Source organism: Vipera ursinii (assembly GCF_947247035.1).
Source record: "Vipera ursinii genome assembly, chromosome: 13".
NCBI lineage: Eukaryota > Metazoa > Chordata > Lepidosauria > Squamata > Viperidae > Vipera > Vipera ursinii.
In genome coordinates, this window is record NC_139526.1 from 19611976 (window position 1) to 19630660 (window position 18685).

The window sequence follows — 18685 nt, forward strand, 5'->3', positions numbered from 1 at the left end:
CCGCGCATGCTCAGGAGCGCCCGTCCTTGGGCGGGGGGCGTCCGGGGGCGCGGCCCCTCCCTCCCGAGCAAGATGGCGGCGGCGATGGCGGCGGCGGCGGCGGGGAGCCTGGCGGGGCGGCTGGCGGGCCGGGCGGCCGGTCCCGGCGGGGCCCTTTGGCTGACCCGCCTGGCCTTCCCTGCGGGGCCGAGGCGCGCGATGAGCGGGGCCAGCCCGGTGCTGGTGGAGCTGGACGAGCGCGCGGGTGGGCAGCGCGGCGGCGGCGGCGGCGGCGCGGGGCGGCGGGTCTGCGGCGGGCTCTGACGCGCCCTTCCCCGCAGGCGTGGCGGTGGTGCGGCTGCAGCAGCCGCCGGTGAACGGGCTGAGCCTGGCGCTGCTGAGCGAGCTCTGCCTGGCGCTACAGAAGCTGGAGGACCGCCGGGCCTGCCGCGGCCTCGTCATCACCTCGGTAGGTCGGTCCGGTCCGGGGCGGGCGGCGGCCTCGGGCCGGCCGAGAGAGACGCGCGCGCCTTTCCCCGCAGGCCGTCCCCGGGATCTTCTCGGCCGGGCTGGACGTGACGGAGATGTGCGGGCGGAGCGAGGAGCGCCTGAGCGAGTTCTGGAAGGCCGTGCAGCAGCTCTGGATCCTCCTCTACGGCAGCCGCCTGGCCACCGTGGCCGCCGTCAGCGTAAGCCGCGCCTGGGCTGCGGGAAGAGCCCAGACCCGGGGCGGCCCTGCTCGCCTGCGAAGGGGCCCCTCCGCTCCGCTTCCCCCCTCCCGAAAATGGGAAAGGCCGCTGCTTTGCTTTGATCTGGGCGGGCGCTGCGCCCCTGACCAGCCGTGAATGGCAGCAGTTCCGCTCCCCCCCAGGAAGAGGTTTTTCCTTGCTGGTCCGTTTGCAGCTGCCTGCAATAGTCCGCTGAGCTCTCCTTTTCCCTTGAAGCCTGCCTTCCTCTTAGGCTCTCCGCCCTTAGGAGGCTGGAAACGGGCACCGAGCAATGGTGAAGCAGGGAGGCAGGCCTGGCAGGGACCCCCGCCACGGCCGCTTGTGGGCCAATGCATCTCTGTTCCTCGTAGGGTTCCAGCCCCGCTGGAGGCTGCCTCATTGCCTTGTCGTGTGATTATCGGATCATGGCTGACAACCCGAAGTATACCATTGGTCTGAATGAGACAAGATTGGGCATTGTCGCCCCTTTTTGGTGAGGGATGGAGGAAGTTGTGCAAACAGTAGGATCTTTCCCAGCTCTTGTCAGCCTCTTTTTAAGCCAAACCAGCTTTGGCTTGGCTCCAGTAGCTGGAGGACACTTTCTGTATGAATGTCTCTTTTGCACTCAGGTTCAGGGACACTTTGCTGAAAACTGTTGGTCATAGGGCCGCTGAGCACTCTCTCCAGCTGGGACTCCTGCATTCTCCACAAGAAGCCCTCAAAATTGGTCTTGTGGATGAGTTGGTGCCTGAAGAGAAGATCCAAGCCAGAGCTGCAGAAGTCATGGCTCAGTGGCTAGCCGTTCCAGGTGGGAGACCCAGGCTCGAAGTCAGGACTCTAGGCCACCCCACTCCTTGCTTGTGCCTAGGGAGAACCTAATTGCCTCGGAGCCCTCCTGTTCATTACTCTTCCTGTCCTTGTGTCTAGATCACGCCCGACAGCTGACCAAGTCCGCCCTACGGAAGCAAGCACTTGACCACCTGCTGATGCATCGCGAGGCTGACATCCAGGACTTTGTGCGCTTTATTTCCAGGGATGCTATTCAGAAGTCTCTCCAGAAGTACATGGAGATGTTGAAACAGAAGGCCTGAGGGGTGAGCCTTTCTGCTTGTCAGAGCCTGAGGGCTGTCTCCATGGCAGCTTCACCGTTGCCCCATTCTGGCCTCGGAAGACTGAATGTGTGGTGTCTGACTTTAATGGCTTTTGCATAGTTTGTCGCTGGAGTTTGGACTGCAGGGCTTAGCTGATGACGGGACAGGTTAAAAATGGTTGCGGGGAGGCAGCTAAGCTACCCAGGGGTATTTAGCTTTTTGTCTTTCTAAGAAACAGGCGGAATGCCAGTTGCCAATAAATCCTTACACTAGAGACTGTTTACCTCGTTGCTGGTGGGAATATGTCTGGATCTGTTCCTCTTTAAGCCATCTTTGCCAAGCAAGCAAGCCTACTGTGGCTGCTCTGGCCACCCCGCTGTCTATGTGGGCTTTGACTGCACCACCTTTTTTAGCTCGGCCTTTTGCACGCTGGTGGCCCCCTTCTCTACAGCAGCAGCCTCACTGGTTCAGAGAATTGGAGCTGCTGTGGTGGTCCTGGGGTGGTGGTGGTGGGGAGCAAGGCACCCATTGGGGCCTCTGGTTGTGAAAGTAGAACGATATGGATGGCCACTGCCAGAAGCTTCCCCAATTTTTTATGTGTGCAATTTTCTATTTGACTGGTCTCTTTTTTTTCCAGCCTGTGGGGAATTCATATCTAGGGATTGATTCTCTGTGGGTGCATCTAAAGCAATTTCTCCTTTGGAGGCAATCTTACATGTTCTAAATAGCTGCTCAAGCTGCTTTCTTTGCATGGGGATTGTTCTTATCAGTTAGGGGAACTGGGGAGTAGAGTTTGCCTTCCCCAAGCAGCTTGAATGGCTTTTAAAGTTCACCAGGTGGCTGTTTGTTTGTACTCTGCACCCTGAGCAGAAATTCCTTGAGTTCTGCTGTTTTCTGAATGGATGGCTCTGCCTGTTAAAAAAAGCAGAACTCAACTGTTTTGCTGAGTCAGTATTCTTTATTATCACGGTGTTTGTCCAAAAGCTGTAGGCATAGTTGCACAACCCATCATTACACAAGGTAGGTTAAGCTGAGTGTTACGCTCTCAAGAGCTCTCAAAAAACTTTTGTAGCCAAGTAAGGATTTATGCTGTATATCTCCAGCCTGTTAACACCGCAGCCTTCCCCATTTGGACCCCCTCCTGTTGTGTGAAAGGACAAGGCCTGTCCAGTTGGCTGGTGGGAGACCTGACCTGCGAAGCGAGCATCCTGGTCTTTCTAGCGTCCTTTGCTTGCCTTTGGCTTAGCAGGGGCTGGGAAGTAGAAGGAGGCGAGGGAGACCCAGCAGAAAAAGAGCTGGAAAGATGGGCTTTTGTTGGAGGCAGTGGCTGCTGCTCAGGCTGAAGCAGTTATGCAGGACATCCAAGCGCATTTCCAACTCGGAAACCTGGAAGAAGCCCTTCCTTCAGGATCCCAGACAACACGAGGCCCAGAAGGAACCCAAGTCGCTGGAAATCTATAGGTGACTTGCAAGGCAGGATGTGTGGCATTGGCTCCTGCAGGGTGGTTGGAGCTGTGGCATGATGCCCCGTACCCCCTCTCGGCTCACCCTGGTAAGGCGGCCAGCCTGGCCATAGAGCACTTCAGGGGGATGTCAGCTCCACTTCCACTGGGAAATGATCACTGACAGCCAGAGCCTGCAATAAGGAAAAAGCAGGAGAGGTCAGGACAGCATAAGGAGGCTGATTGGGGCTCTGGGGCAGCGGGCAGGCCAACACACACACACGCTCAGCATGAGGAGCTTGGCTGCCCAGCTGCTGGGAGATCTGATGCGCCTGGCTCTGAGAGGCCAAGCTGCCCCTGGAGGCAGCCCTGAGGTGGTTGTGACAAGCATGAAAGAGGCACGGAGCAGAACTGAAATCGCTAGAGGGGCTGCTTGTGTGATGCAGGGCATGGAGCTACACCCAAGGGCTGATTCCGCATCCCTGATTTGAGGGGGCCACATCAGGTAGAAGTACAAAAAGAGCCTTCGTCACCCCCACCCACCCAAGAGATGGACACCAGGATAAGCGTGATTACAGACTTCAAATCACTGGCATCATTTTGTGGTGACCATTCTCCTCTGCCTGGGATCTGAAATACCCAGGAGGTAGGCAGCATTTTTAATTAATCCTTAGTTGTAGATTGGCATCTTTCTGGTTCTTAGGTTGGAACACTAGAGTTAAAGAATTGTGTTTCTAGGGTGACCATTTACCTCTTCTTGGCTCAGCTTGAAAGCCCTCTGGAAGTCAAACACTTTAGCGGACTTGGGCACAATCCACTTCCTCAGTTTCGAGCCACTCACAACAATCCTAAAAGCACAAATACGATGCCAGTGAAGGAGAGCTTTCCTTGGGGGTCTCTGGGAGCCAGAGGGCAGGAGGGGGGGAAAGTCCATGGACAATTGGGTTCTGATGCTGGTTGTCCTGTTGCCCTCGGCATTTGTGAAGGGCCGCTGCCCCCCCTCACCTGTCATAGGCACAGTTGGAGTTGCCCACAGTGGTGTCCATGTCATCTGAGATGAGCCACTTGAAGACCTCGCTGGTGCGCAGACGGATGGAGCTCCAGTCTTTCTTCGTCACATAGCTGCAGTCGGCATTAAAATCCCCCAGGAACATGATGTTCTGCCAAGCAACAGGTCGTGGGAAAGGTGCGGAGGTTGACTTCTTGTGTGTTTCCTGGATTGCCCAGGTCGGGGCTCTCCCTGCCTCTGTGGATGGCCAGCTGGCTGCCCTGGTTAACTCTCCTCCTGCCCTCTCCCAGCTGTCCAGTTGGGACATTAAAGGCTGATGCTGCTTTTGTTAAGACTGCAACGTTGGCACTCAACCTCCTGCCATCCTCCAGATTGCGACTGTGACTCCCTGCACTTCTGGAGGAGGCCAGTTTGGAGAAAGCAGTTGAGTGGATCTATCAGAAACCCCTGCACGGGCCAAAAGGTGTCCTGAATAATGGCTTGTTTTTTGAAGCCTTGCCTTCTACCAGTGCCCACGTCGTTCTGCTGCGGCAGAGCAGTCCTCTGCATCAGTCCTTTGCATTTGCTGCTGCGGCAGCAGAACGACGTGGGTCCTGAGACCGGACGAGGGCTCGCCTCTCCGCATGTAATGCACACAGCAAGTGGCAGGGTCTCTTCTCACCCTGTGGAGCCCAGCTACTTACATCCGTCTGCCACTTGTCAATGATCTTCAGGTAGACGTCGTAGAGAGCATCGATTTCTGCCACAGCCTCATTGGGGGGGGTATGCAGGGGCACCAGCACCAGCTCGTTCTCTGCAAAAGAACCAAGTCAGTGCCCCAAATGGCACGGGTTCCACGATTGTCCCCAGGAGAGAACAGGATCAGCGGGTGATGGGCAGAATCCGTGCTCCGAAGCCTTAAGGGAAGGAACAGGAACGGTGCTGCCTTGTGGATCTGTTTTCTGGGCTGTTGTCTTGGACCCTTGGCTTCCTGCCTGCTTTCCCAGAGCATTCCTTCCTTAATCCTATTTGTTCCCTGGCTTGGACTGCAGGAAAGGACCGCTCTTAATCTGGTGTGAAGCTGGTCCAGCCTTTGGCTTCACTCACTGGAGCCAGAAGCAGCAAACTTTACGATGAACGGAGGCCTGCTGAAGGTGCCGTCAGGGTTGGGGTACTGGTACTGGTTCACAATAGAGAAGCTCTGCGTCCTGGAAGGAAAGCCGAGGCAGTGAAAGGAGAGGAGTGGGGAAGGGGCCAGCTCCCACAGTGAGAAACATTATCAGAAGCTTTGTCTGCATCCCAAATTAAATTATCCTTGACTCGCCCATCTCGTTTTCTGAGAAGGGCACCTGCAAGTCCTACCTGTACAGGAAGAGATACATCTCTTTGTAGTTCTCCCGGCCCAGTGACTCGCTGATCGCGTAGTCGTAAGAGTGCTTGGAGGCCCTGCAAGAGAAGAACATGGATGCGCCAGGGTTGTGATTTGAACAGGGCAATCAAGCAACCCCCCACCCCATTCCAGGCTGACCCTTTCAGCACTTGGGGTATTTTTTCCAAGCCGGGCAGGGATCACGACCTGCCCAGAGTTCCTCCTGTTCAGTCCTTGTTGTGTAAACCAGGTGGGCACCACTTCACTCCTGAGTACAGTTGGCAAGGGAGAAAACCAGCCATGAACCTCACTCCTTGTCCTGCCGATCCCAACCCGCTTCATTACCTGTTGAGTCGCTCCAGCAGTTCCTGGACTGCACTGAGATCAGCATCCCTCACCTCTTGCACTAGGACAAGGTCGTACCGGGACAGGATCTGAAATGGGCGAGCAGAGCTTGGGTGTGAACAGCAGGTGCTGGCATGGGAAGGTGGGCAGAAGGGCCTCCTAGCCAGGTGTCAGCCAGCAGCCCCCAGAGGCAGACCTCTGGCAAGGCCCTTCTTCCCACCATACTTTTCAGCACCACTGCTCCATTTGACAAGTCACCTTCTGAGCTGGCCTGCCATCTGACCCCTAATGTACGAGTGGTGGACAATTAACCTGCCCTCACCTTCACAATAATTTTGGAAACACTCAGGTCCGACAGTTTGGTGTCTCCAAAACTCCGGATGTTGAAGGCAGAGATTTGCAGGGCCACTGCTGTCTGGAGCATCAAGGCCAGCCCAGGCAGGATGGCCACTAGCTTCATGCTGCTGCCTGAAGGAGGGAGGAAGGAGGAGGGGTGTGGGCGAGGCGGAGAGTGGCTACCTGCAATTTGACTTCTTGATCAGCTTTCCCAACCTGTGGTGGGGCTGCACTGACAGGGTACAGATGGCACTCCGTTGCTCTGTCCTCTCTTAGTCAAGGTGTGTTCCCAGTGCAACCCATGACATGCAGAGCAGCAGATCACCTGAAGAGCCACTCCAAAGCTCCCCTTAGGGCAACTCGAGAGGGAAGCCATTCTGGGCTGCCTGGGGTTCTTGCAAAGTCAGCCCGGATCTTCCTGAATTTCCCGAGGACGCAGACTGGGAATCTTGTTCGTCTGACCGTGTGCAGCTCATCCCAGTTCCTCCCCAAATGGAGAGCCTGAGACATTCCCTGGGTGGGGCTCGGCTTTGCAGCCCTGGACTATGGCTCCCCTGCCCATCTGGTGGCAGATGACATCTCTGGCCTCTTTAGAGATTCAGCAGGGAAGACCAAAAAAGCCCAGCAGGTTTCACTGAATTAGGGCCTGATGTCCTCATCTGACTTAATGTATTCACTGCCCACAATAAATGCCAAAGAAACCAGTTCAGTAACATAATGAAGGATGCGTGCTCAGGTTGACCACCCTGCTGCACTGCCTCTGTCTTCATTTCCCCAGCTCTGTTCCCCCCTCACCCACGACACCTGGGGAAAGCAGCTAGCTGAGCCCTTCCTGCTGGCACTGCCTCGCTTTGCTGCTGGGCCCCTTCCTTGCCACCGGTCCGCAGCTTGGACTTCGGGCTGCCTCCCTACAACGGAGGGCCTCTGGTGCAGGGCACCTTAGGGCTGAGCAAGGAACTAGGATGGCCAGAGGGTTACTTTCCCCCTTCTGTGAGAGAGCTGCTTCTTCATTAGAGCCATCCCAGCTGCTGGCTATTCCCAGGTTTTGTGCCAATCCTATCAGCGGTTCATTTCCTTGAAGGAACCCCCAAAGAAAAGGGAGCGAGAAATGAGGAACGGCCATTCCCTCCCCCAGGGGCAGAGCCAGGGAGATTCAAAGGCCTCCAGCAAGGAGGCGCCTACCTTGAACTCAGTCCAAAGGTGCCTTGGAAGAGCCTCTAGACTCCCTCCCAGCCGTGGCGTATCCGGGTTTCTCCCTCAGTTTGAAACTGCACCAGGTATTAAGGGGAGGAGATGTCCCCCCCCCTACCGCTACTTGGCTGCAGTGATGCAAGGGCCCTGCCTTGGTGGGGGCGGAGAGGATGCTCCGAGTGTGGCTGACTCCACCCTGGGAAGTGAAGCCTCGGCAGCTCTTGGCTCATCAAAGCCACAGGAGCTGTTGCGCAGGGCTTGCTCTTCCTTCCCACACAAAACCATTGCTCAACTCTTGGATGCTCAACAGGTTGAACTTGCTAAGCATGGAGGTTTGCCGAGAATTTACCAGTTCGATTATAGCTGGAGACTCATTGCCTCTTGCCCAAAGCACTGAGTCTATCCTGTGCTTGCCCAGTGACTTCTCAATTATAGAACTGTCACAGATTTTAAAATTGGGTTGAAATGTTCTCCCAGTTTTAAAATGGAGCGTGGAAAAAGTGCTGAGCAGGAAGACTGCCGAGGGCTGAGTGTGCCGTGCAAGAAGCTGGCTGGGGTGGGACGTGGAGTAACCTAACAGCAGCCTGGGAGGGAGACCATCCTGTGGATCCATCCTTGAGGTCAGTGGAGTCATGCCCATTCGGGATAGGAGAGGTAGAGCCCGCTTGCTCTTCCCAGGCAGGGATAAGGGTCCTGATTCAAAACAGAGCAATGGAGTTGTTTGTGGACCAAGATGGCCGCCCCCAGTTCCAAAATGATCAAATTGTGCCTGAGGGAACCCAGGTAACCCCTGGGAGCTCAGCAGGGCCTGCTTAGAGATGTCTACCCAGACAGACCCTTTGCGTTCACACATGATGTCGCTGCTTTGGGCTTGGTGTCGCACATGAACCCAGTCATGGTGGGTGCTCCTTAGATTACAGTAACTCAGTTGTGGTGTCCAGAGCAAACCATGGTCTCTCTCACCCGATGTGTGCGTCTAGCCTTTGTCTCTAAGATGTCCATTTGCCTGACAGGTGGACAAACCCAGAAGCAGGGTGGATGCTGGCCGGGTGAGGGGAATGGAAGAGCTGACCGGTGAGAGCAACTGGAAGCGGCCAGCCATCTTTCACAACTGCTGTGGCTGCTGCGCCTTGTACAACTGGCTGCTCTACGGGATGCGAGTGGCCTTGGGAAAGAGCCCTTGGTTTCCAATCTCTGGAGCCGGTGTGGGTGGCACCTCCGGTCTTGGCCCCGATGACTGGCCCACAGCAGCCCTGGAGTTTCCCCCATCACCCAAGGCCTCGGAGTCAGGCTAAGGACCTGGGCTCAGCTTCCTCCAGGGCTTGTCAGGGGCGAGGACTCTTGATGAGCAGCCAAGACCGCAATTGGGGGGCAGCCCCTCAGCTCAGGGAGTGGAAGGGCATCCAGGATGAAGGTAACCTCCTGGCACCCTTCAGGAGGCTGGGTGGAGGTCCCAATGACCAGCAGCCAGGCCAGGGTGGGCAACAGGCTACATAGCTTCTCACTGCACAGTTCCTGGGCCCAGAAGGGCCTGGGCACTCTCTGGAAGGTGGGTGGCCAGGCAGAGGCACCTTCCTCACAGCTGGGAGCCCTTCATGTTCTCTGGGTGCTCATCTGCCTTCTGTAAATGTTTCCAGTTTGGCATCTTGCTCTCGCTCATCAAATCCATAAAAGCATTTGAAGGCAGCTAATCTTTTTATTATTTAAGATTCTGTTGTGTCAGAAAGAGAACCTGCTGAGGTTTTGCCTGTCGCCTGGGTCTCTGAAGGGTCATGCTGGGCTCCGAGGCCATCCGAGCAGCATCTCTGAACTAGTTGGGTAGGGCTGCAGGCTGGATGTGGTCTTCCTGGGCCAGGGGGACTCAGCTGGATTTCAGGGTCACCTCCACTGGAAAATGGTCACTTACAGCCAAGGCCTGCCAAGGGCAAAAACACGTCAGAGCAGGGGTCAAGTTTCTGGAACAGTCTCAGCACTGCTGTGCGAAGAGGGGTCCGAAAGGGCAGCAGGCCACAAAGCAAAGTTTCCATAATTTGTCTCCAAAACAAGACTTGGGGTGAAGCTGACAACCTTGGAAACCCCAGCCGTCTGTTGTAATGAGGGAGACTATGGCAGAGCTCAGAGTCACATTCCAAAATGCAGCTTTCGTCCCCTGGTCTCAAACTGCTTCAACTCACAAAGTAGTTTTTCTCCTGGAAAGGGTCAAGAGAGGCCGGGGGAGGGGGATGTTCCGAGGATGGAGGCAGCTCTCGGGTTCAGATCACCTCTCCTGACCTCTGCCAGAAGTTTCACCCCTCCTCTCTCCTCTCCCCCAGAGGCTGTGAAAAAACTCTCACATCCTTGGAGCTCAACTTCAGGGTCTTCTGGAAGTTGTCCACCTTGGCTGTTGCAGGCAAGATGCTCTCTCTCAGCTTTGAACCCACTGCCACAATCCTGCAGCCAGACACGGTTGGAGAAAGAGCGCAAGGGTGACCGGAAGCTCAGGGAGAGCAGAAAGCTTTGGGAAGGGAACTGGAGGTGGGGTTGCTAATCACAGACGAAGCGAGGGGAGATGGTTTTAAAACGGAACCGTGCCAGCTGATGGGGCAGGAGGCCCTTGCTGGGCACCTCCCAAATAAGAGTGCATTCCTCCTAGGACCTGGGCCTGGCAGGTAGGTGCTCTGCGGCTGCTCCTGGCCTTCCCGGGGAGGTCTCTGATTAGAGCTGGGCGGTGATAAGACTAGTCAGCCCCAGCACGGCTGGCTGGCAAGCACTGAACGCAGCAGCTGTCTGCGCGGGAGACGGTAAGGAAAGGGCGCATGCCATCTCCCGCTCTGCTACTTCCTGCCCCCACCTGTCATAGGCACAGGCGGTGTTGGTCACCGTGGTATCTGCCGTGTCCGGGATGAGCCACTGAAAGTCCTTGACGGAGCGCAGGCGGATGGAGGGCCAGTCCTCCGGCCGGACGTACTTGCAGCCGGCATTGAAGTCTCCCAGGAGGAGGGCATCCTGCCAGGGGAAAGAGTAGGATGTGCCTGCCCAGCACCGGGGTGGATGGCAACTCTTCCACCAGTTCGCAGCCCCCCACCTTTGTGTTGAAGGAAGAAGGGCCCTAGAGCCCCTCCAGGAGAGGCGCTTACCGTGGCCCCCCACCTGCCTTTCACATCCTGGTAGACGTCGTAGAGAGCATCAATCTCGGCCACTGCAGCTTCAGGAGCTGCGTGCAGGGGCACCAGGACCAGCTCTTTCACTTCTGAGGGGGGAGGGGGGGGAGGAAAGATGGCGTGCAGAAGAGACATCCCCCCACCCAAGCCTCCATGCCTCCCTCTCCCAGGTGCTTCCTGTGGACTTCTGGGTTGGACGGCCCCTCCCCCAGACGTTGCTTGGCCTGCCTTTTCGGGGAGGGGTGTCCTGCACCGGCCTTTACTCCTTGCTGCACTGAACTGCAGCAAGAGGCCAGCGGGCCACAGCCTGCTTTGCCACGCCTGCAGGCTGCCCGAGAAGCCCAGCAAGACCACAGGGCTGCTCACCTGCTTGAGGGACGGCAAATTTGACAACGAAGGGTTTCCTGCTGAAGGTGTTGTTGCTGCAGGGCTCACAGCCGTCCTTGTAATAGTAGCTCTCCACCGGAGAGACCCTGTCCTGCCTGGGCCAAGAGAATCAGCAGCCACCGGTTTCTCCCACTCCAGCGACCCTTGTCCTCCCCCCCCTTGGAAGCTGGAGGGGCAGATGGGGAAGGGCAGGGAGGGAGCGGAGCAGAGGAGAGCAGGGAAGGCAAGATGGAGGGCATTTATTTTTATCTCCCATCTCTCCACCAAGGATGCCCAAGGCCATTAAGAACAAAGCAGAAAAATAATTACTTTATACAAAACAAAGCAACAACAGTAAAGGACTTCAAAGCATGGTGTGTGTTTGTGTGTGACTAATGCACAGAATAGTGAGCAAAAGGAGACTTGCTGAGATCCAGAAACTGATTGGTGGGAGATGCAGCTTTTAAGGATTTCTTTGACAACTGCCCAGATGATCTGTTTCTACCTGGCCTTACCTGAGTCCTCACCTGTAAATGAAGAGGTACTGCTCCTTGTAGCTGTTGTGCCCCAGAGGCTTGCTGACCAGGTAGCCGAAGGCATTTGGCGATGCCCTGGGGAGGAAAGACCATGAAGGTGTGTAGGACTCATCTCCACCAGGCCTGCTGAACTCTGTAGTTCCTCAAGGCACCCCCCCCAGGAAAAAATCCACCCACCGGGAAAGTGTCCCCAAGGCTTTGCCCTCTTTCCCTCTGCTTGTGCAGGGGCTCCACATTTTGTCGTGAAACCCACCAATTGACTAGGTGCATCAGCTTCTTGACTGCACTCAGGTCAGCGTCTCGGACTTCCTGGATCAAGGCAAGATCGTAGGCGGTCAGTATCTGGAGGGACAAAGCAGAGGAACCTGTCTGTCTGCAGCAACTGAGGGCAGGCAGCCCTGGGTCAGCAGGGAGAGAGAGAGATCTGGCCAAGCTCCAAGGCAGCTGGGGCTGCAGCCCAAGGAATGCTGCACCTGGGCCATGAATGGGCATGAGAGGGCAGTGGGCCAGGCTGCCAGATGGGAGTCTCCCCAGTGCAGCCAGGGCGACTCACTCTGACAATGAAGCTGGAGATGGTCTGATTGGAGAGCTTTTTGTCCCCAAAGGCCCGGATGTTGAAAGCGCCGATTCTCAGAGAGAGGGTGAGCTGCAGGAGTGAAGCCACCCCAAGGAGTGCCAGCAAGAGGGTCTTCATGCCTCGTCCTGTAGAAGAGAAGGGAGCAAGGAGGGTGCCATAATGGCGCCCCCAGGAAGCAGCTGTGCCTTCTCTTATGCTGTGCCTTGCACACTCTGCCGTTCCCCTCCAGGGCAACCAAGAAGCATTCCTGGTGCGTTGACAGGACATTATGCAAACAGGGTGGAAAGGAAAGTTGGGCTAGCACAATGCTCGTAGTGACATGAACCTCCTGCAGCAGGTGCACTCGGCCACCAGTCAAATGCAAGGGGAATTTGCTTGATTCGCTTGTAAACTTACAACAGGGGCATTTGCCAAGCTCAATAACTTCAAGTCTCCATAAATGCCACAGAATTGCTGCAAATTGCAGAAGGTGGCACTCCACTGGACTTTGGGAGCTTACATATGGGGCAGGGGAGGGTGCTTCACCATCCCTGGGGCAAGTCGGAAGAGAATTTGGAAGGCTTTCACTTGGTTAGCTGGCAGAGCTGGATACCCCAGGGCTTGGCGGTTACGAGCATCTCAGCCAGGCTGTGAATGAGCTAAAAGGAAGCTGAGAAAGGAAAATTTCTGCCCAGGAAGATTTTGGACAGATGCCATCTTGTGCAATACGTGGCTTAGAATTTCTGAAGGCAGCACTGCTGCGTCCAGTTGTTAGGGCCGGTTTTCCAGGCAGGCAGGTAGAGAGGCAGCCAGGTGAAGGCACAGAGAGGCATGCCAAGAACTGGGGACCAAAGGACCAATCTGAGAGGCACTGGAGGCCAAACTCACCCTGTCCTGGTTCTTAGGCCAGCAACTTCACCACTGCCCCCAGCTAGCTCTCTAGGTGGGTCTAGGGCAGCGATGGCGAGCCTTTTAGAGACCGAGTGCCCAAACTGCAACCCAAAACCCACTTATGTATCATCGGGTGCCAGGTGGGCATGGCCCTTTGGGTGGGTGTGGCCCATTGGGTGGGCATGGCTGCAGTGGTAAGGGCAGACTGGGTGGGACTAAAAAGTTCAATCAATCAATTCCAACTTTGTGAGAACTCCCCCCCCCCCAGGTTGAAATTGATTGATTGAACCTTTTTTTTTTTTGCACATGGCAGCAGAGCCCTAAAGCGAAAAAGGTTTTATAAAGCCCAGCTGAAGGCCTAGGCCTTGGGCGACAGCATGCGTGCCCACAGAGGGCTTGGCGTGCCACCTATGGCACCCGTGCCATAGGTTCGCCACCACAGGTCTAGGGTGATGTCTAGAGTGAACATCATCCAGCTCCCTCTGTCCAGCCAAGGAGTCAGTGCTGGGGTCCCCTTATGCTCTGGGTTAGCCAAAGTGGGGCTTTGAAATCTGTTCCAGGAGAGACAGAGCTGCTCCTTACCTGCACAGGTCCAGTCCCGCTAGTGGGGTAGTTGATTTCCCAGCTCCCTTAAATAGGTTGGACCCCTGGCCTTGGCAGCTGTTTGTTCCTTATCTCAGCAGGCGCTGGCATTGAGCGTGTCCCTTCTTGACCACGTCAGCAGCGATAGTCTCGCAGCAGACGGGCATTGCACCAATAGCAGAGAAAATGTGGGACAACGGCCCAAGTGATACGGACGTGTTCTACAAGCAGCACCCAGGCCGTTGCTTGCATGCCAACCACTTTAAGACTGATGCCAAATGCCCACACGGAAGACCAGAGCAAAGGTGGCAGGACACAAAGCGGGCACGAACACCCTCCACTTCGATGGGCCAGCTGAGTCTGATCACGTGGACTGGCGTTCATTAATCCAAAACGGGGCCAGCACCCGTGGAAAAGCGCCAGGCTGAAGAAGCAGCCCGGAGCGAGCAGGTGCCGAGGCTGCCCGAGGGGCGGTTTCTGCCAGCGGACGACCGAGGAACCGGGGGGGGGGAGCCCTTCGAAGGGGCAACTCCCGGCCTCTCCTGCCCCTGGGCTGGACCACCTCGCCCACCACTCTCTCCTCGCAGCCGCAGCGCCGCACCAAGGCCCTTATCGGGGCGACCCTTATCGGGGCCTTGAAGCGCATCTGCCGGCTTCTCAGCTCCCGGGCCGAGCCGGCCAGCTGGCAGCACCCCAAGGGGCCCGGCAGGGCCGGCTCCGCTGAATGGCGGGGACACGAAGGCCGAGGCATCGCCGGGACCTCGGAGGCGCCGGGCTCGCTCGGGGCTCCCCGGATCCCCGGCGGGCGGACCGGCACCGCCCGCTCCGCGCCACCCGCTCAGGGACCGAGCTGCGGAGCGCGGCGGGCCACGTGCGCGCGGCGGGCGGCGCTGCCGGCAGGGGGCGCCGCGGAGCTCCGCCCTTTTTGGCCCGGGCCGGCCGCCGTCGGCGGGCGGGCGGGCGGGCGGGCGGCGAGGTCGGCCATGAGCGAGGTGCGCCACGCGCTGCTCCGCCGGGACGCGCTGAGCGCCGCCAAAGAGGCGCTCTACCACCTGGACGTGCTGGTCAGCGGGCAGCTGCAGAGCGCGGCGGCGCTGCCGGCCGGGGACGCGGGCCCGGTGGAGCTGCTGGAGGAGTTCGTCTTCCAGGCGCTGCAGGAGCGCGGCGGGGCGCAGCCCAAGGTGGGCGGCGGGCGGGCGGGATGGGCGCGAGGGGGCCGACGGGGCCCGGCCGGCGCCTGACGCCCCGCTGTGTCCGCAGAGGCTGACGGCGGTGCAGGAGCTGCAGCTGCTGGAGACCCTCTGCGGCTACTTCCAGGAGCAGAGCCAGGAGGCGGTGCGGCAGGTGGTCTTCTCGGCGCTCTTCGCCCCGCAGGGCAACAAGGCGGACGACAGCCGCATGGCGCTGCTGGGCAAGCTGGTCTCCGTGGCCGTGGCCGTCGGCCGGGTGCCCGTGCTCGAGTGCGTGGCCTCCTGGCTGCAGGTGCGGCCCCGGGAGATGGGCGGGGGGGGGCATCGCTGCCGCCCACCCTGACCCGGGCCTGGCCCCTCTCTTGCAGCGCACCCCGGCCGTCTACTGTGTGAGGCTGGCCCGGGCCCTGGTGGACGACTACTGCAGCCTGGGGCCCGGCTCCGTCCAGACCCTCCGGCACATCTTCAGCGCCAGCCCTCGATTCTGCTGCCAGTTCATCACAGCCGTGGTCATGCTCTACGACCTGTCCTCAGGTACCTTCCTCTGCTGGAGGGACCACGGGGGCTGCTTGCGCAGGTCCAGCCATCCTGTATGTGCTGCATGGTCCTTCCTCTGAGATTTCCGGCCGGTCGCAATGCGTGCACCTGGCTGGGACATTTTGATGTGTGTGTACAAATGCTGGCAGATTCCTGGGCAGGGCCAGGGGTCAACCACCTCACCCGTGGCCCCAGGGCTTCTTCCAAGGATCCTGGTTTCTTCAATGTGTGCTGGTGTGTCCCCACTCTCCGGGTACTTTCATTGTAGTGGCTGAGCAGTCGGCTCTTCTGGTCTATCAAATGCCACTTGTATGAGTGTTTATGTTCTTTTTGCTTCACTAACACAGATTCAGTCTTTGTTAACTTTCCTGCCTTATTAGCTGCCTTGGGTGTTTCACAGGGAAATGATACTCAGAGGTTCTCACCAGTTGTAGTGAAACAAATATGGGCATTGTTGAAAGGCCGTGACAGAACAATGGCAGAGGCAACATCTGGAAGTAAGGGGATGCTGGCGCCCCAGTTCTAGAATATGTAAACTTAAACCATTCTAGAACAAACGAGATCCACTTTGGCGTAGCAGTTCAGATACTGGCCTAGAAACCAGGAGATGGAAGTTCTAGGCCTCCCTCGGGGCATGAAAGCCGGCTGGGTGGCTTTGGACCAGTCGCTGTCTCTCAGCCCAATCCAGGTCACAGGGTTGTGGTCGTGTGGAAAATACGAGTATTGGTTATGTTCTCCACCTTGAATTACTTAAAGGTAAGATAAAAAAAATCTAAATATTTTCCACCCAAGAGTTCCTACATGTTAGCCGAGTCATATGTGGATCAGCTTACCTCCCCGCCAACATTTTACCCCCTTTTCCAGATGATCTTATCCCTTCCCCTGATTTGCTGGAGATGGTCGTCTCCTGGATCTTCGAAGATCCCCGATTGATCTTGATCACCTTTCTGAACACACCAATTGTAACAAGCCCCCCTCCTGGCTTTCTGGAGCTCACCCCACTCTGTGGCCTTATCTGCTGGTGTGTGAAAGCCCCGTTGGCTTATAAGAGACGGAAGCCGCCTCTTTCCAGTGGGGCCCTCGGTGGGAAAATGGACTTGCTGGACAGCCTTGACGGGGACTGCCACCTGCTGTACTCCAGGCTGCACCTCAGCATCCTCCAGGTGCTGATGCTGCTTCAGGGCCACTTGACCGAGAAGAACCTGTATGGACGCCTGGGGCTGGTGACTGGGGAGCAGATGGCTTCCCTGGTGGAGGACGTGCGCCTTCTCTCTGACAAGCTGAACCCTCTCCACGCGGCCAAGGAGATCGAGCTGGCGCTGGACCGGCTGGCCCAGGTCTTGCAGGTGGCCATGGCCTCCGGAGTGCTGCTTTGGACAAGGGGTAGGTATTCATGTGAAGGATCGGCCCAAGGCCTTGCTCTTAGGCGGAGGAACAAGGAGGGCAGAGTGGAGCATCTCCCTTCCCTGATCTGCTCCTTCCTGCTTCTGATTTCCCCTCTGCTCCTGAAGCCTTCGGTCAGGCTGCCTGGGGCAGCCTCTGGTGGGGCAGTGGTAATGCAGCAGATGGACCGTGTTGGTTTTACCCTGGTAATGTCCATTATTCTGATTACTCTGTCCTCTGCTTTCAGAGAATCTAAGGACAGTGTGCTCTGGGCTGCCGCATAACAAGTAAGGAAGCGTGCCATACTTGACAGAAGCGGGGCAGGGGGACGATGCTATCCCATCCCACACTGAGGCATGTCTCTTCTCCTTCCTCCGCAGCTTGCTCCAGCTGGTGATTTCGGGTCCAGTCCAACCTCCAGCCCACGCTGCTCTGCCGCCAGGATTTTATCCCCCCATCCATACACCTCCACTTGGATACCCTGCCCATGCCGCTCACACTGCTCAGGCCTTCATGCCAGGCGTGGCATTTCCATACCGGCCCATTCGCTGAAGCACTTCATCTTTTCCATGCCTTGTGGAAGCCTTAGAAAGAGAGCCCGTTATTTTAGGAGGTGGGCATGGGGTGGATTTCTATATTTATTAAAGAAACAGGTCTTAGAGAAAGAGATTGTCTTTTCTTGGAGGTGAGAACCGATGGTGCTGGCCACTTAACAAGGGGAATTAAACCCAATTTACGTGTAATGGATTGGCCATAAGATGTACAATTCCAGCTTCTGAATGGGCAAGAGCCTTTTCCTTCCTACTGTTGCCTTGGTATCATTTCTAACTGTAGAGGAAGGCAAAATTGTGGGGTTTGTTTGTTTTGCCAAGAAACTTTTTGGTAACTTTTTTCCTGTCCACCCAAAACAAAATGGGTGGATAGTTATGTAAAATTGGCAAAATGATAGCTAGATAACATTTTGTAAGCTGTTTTGATGAATTTTTATGTGAAAAACCTGAGCGCATTTTTAAACATTTCTGCTTCAAAACCTGTGGTCTCTAGCATTTTCTATAGGAGTTGGATAGTAAATCCAGATTTGATTAGAGAAAATGTTCACTGCAAACATCTTTTTACTTAGCTGACAACTTATAATTAGGAATATTTTATGATAAGCTGTGGCCCACTTTGAAGAGTGTACATTCTGTAGCAAAGAAACACACACACACACACACCCCTTTAGTGTCTGATATCAAGAGATGCCTTTCCAGTCTAATGGATTTCTTGGTTATAAGGAGAAGGAGGTGCATTCTGGGCCCTGATTTATCACTGAACTTGAGACGTCAATATTACTGTTTGTTGGATCCTTAAAAGTTGCACAGAAATCACAAATTTGTTAATAACTTGTTTTAAAGGCCAGATTGCTTCTTGACTTAGCAATGCTCTTTCATTCTTTGAAATATGCATGCATGGCTCATATATTTCTTAATCAAAATGGAAGGAATTGGCTTTGCAGCAGAGAAGAGTAGGCATTTGCCCAAATCGCTTATGGGAAGCAGCCTTCTGGTCCCATCCATGAATAATTTGGACGTGTAGTTAGGACAGAGGTTCCAAAGTGATGAAACTTATTTCTCTCTTGAGATGCAACAAAGTTTAAAGATGATGTTCATTCCAGTGGCCTATTTTGTGGTAATTCTGAGGGTCGCTTCTGATGCCACCGAGGCCTGCCGCATTTACTGATTTATTTGCAGTTGGAGATGAAAATTGATAGGCTGCATATCAGTGCCAGTTGGAAGGTCAGACTGATTTATTCCTTGGCTTCTGTTTAGAGCCATTGGACTAAGAGCTCCGGGATTTCTCTGCCGATGAGCGGGGCTGAACTGCCCTCCTGGGCGTCAGACCCCATATTCATAGATTCCCTATTCCTCTTCCCCTTTCATCCTGACCTGATCGTCCATCTTTCCTTCTGGGTTCTGCCATACTCCTAGGTGGGAGGGGGTGCACTCAGAGGTTATTGCCTTGGTTTCCTCTATCGCTACATTGTGACACCGCTTTCCTGCCTTATTTCTCTGAACTT

At 56.0% G+C, this 18685-nt stretch overlaps 4 protein-coding genes across 8 annotated transcripts; 2 read left to right on the top strand and 2 right to left on the bottom strand.

The window, feature by feature from the left end:
* Nucleotides 1-12: 12 nt before the first annotated feature.
* ECI1 (enoyl-CoA delta isomerase 1) lies at nt 13-2051 on the top strand. Its single transcript, XM_083372610.1, has 6 exons — nt 13-244; nt 321-448; nt 522-668; nt 1058-1179; nt 1316-1494; nt 1614-2051. Exons 1-6 carry the CDS (start codon nt 73-75, stop codon nt 1775-1777), a joined length of 912 nt encoding a protein of 303 aa, XP_083228736.1. The 5' UTR covers nt 13-72; the 3' UTR covers nt 1778-2051.
* A 674-nt stretch (nt 2052-2725) lies between these two features.
* On the bottom strand, nt 2726-7624 carry LOC310646288 (deoxyribonuclease-1-like 2). 4 transcript variants are annotated; one of them, XM_083372613.1, is made up of 9 exons: nt 7440-7621; nt 6244-6385; nt 5922-6010; nt 5570-5653; nt 5315-5415; nt 4912-5021; nt 4225-4379; nt 3971-4067; nt 2726-3413 (listed from the first exon to the last, which is right to left on the bottom strand). In XM_083372613.1, the coding sequence occupies exons 2-9, from the start codon at nt 6379-6381 to the stop codon at nt 3360-3362; spliced, it is 828 nt and encodes a 275-aa protein (XP_083228739.1). In that variant the 5' UTR covers nt 6382-6385; nt 7440-7621; the 3' UTR covers nt 2726-3359. The 4 variants fall into 4 exon arrangements, with proteins under 4 accessions (XP_083228739.1, XP_083228738.1, XP_083228741.1 ...); XM_083372612.1 differs by having other exon boundaries at nt 6244-6389; XM_083372615.1 differs by lacking the exon at nt 3971-4067 and having other exon boundaries at nt 6244-6389; nt 7440-7624.
* Nucleotides 7625-7872: 248 nt separating this feature from the next.
* On the bottom strand, nt 7873-14285 carry LOC310646287 (deoxyribonuclease-1-like). The gene is made up of 9 exons (XM_083372611.1): nt 13520-14285; nt 12044-12192; nt 11744-11832; nt 11482-11565; nt 10955-11070; nt 10565-10677; nt 10279-10433; nt 9782-9878; nt 7873-9363 (listed from the first exon to the last, which is right to left on the bottom strand). The coding sequence occupies exons 2-9, from the start codon at nt 12182-12184 to the stop codon at nt 9310-9312; spliced, it is 849 nt and encodes a 282-aa protein (XP_083228737.1). The 5' UTR covers nt 12185-12192; nt 13520-14285; the 3' UTR covers nt 7873-9309.
* Nucleotides 14286-14480: 195 nt separating this feature from the next.
* On the top strand, nt 14481-17659 carry INTS15 (integrator complex subunit 15). Of its 2 annotated transcripts, XM_083372656.1 has the most exons (6): nt 14481-14700; nt 14780-15001; nt 15078-15243; nt 16111-16629; nt 16877-16916; nt 17010-17659. In XM_083372656.1, exons 1-6 carry the CDS (start codon nt 14503-14505, stop codon nt 17179-17181), a joined length of 1317 nt encoding a protein of 438 aa, XP_083228782.1. In that variant the 5' UTR covers nt 14481-14502; the 3' UTR covers nt 17182-17659. The 2 variants fall into 2 exon arrangements, with proteins under 2 accessions (XP_083228782.1, XP_083228783.1); XM_083372657.1 differs by lacking the exon at nt 14780-15001.
* Nucleotides 17660-18685: the final 1026 nt, after the last annotated feature.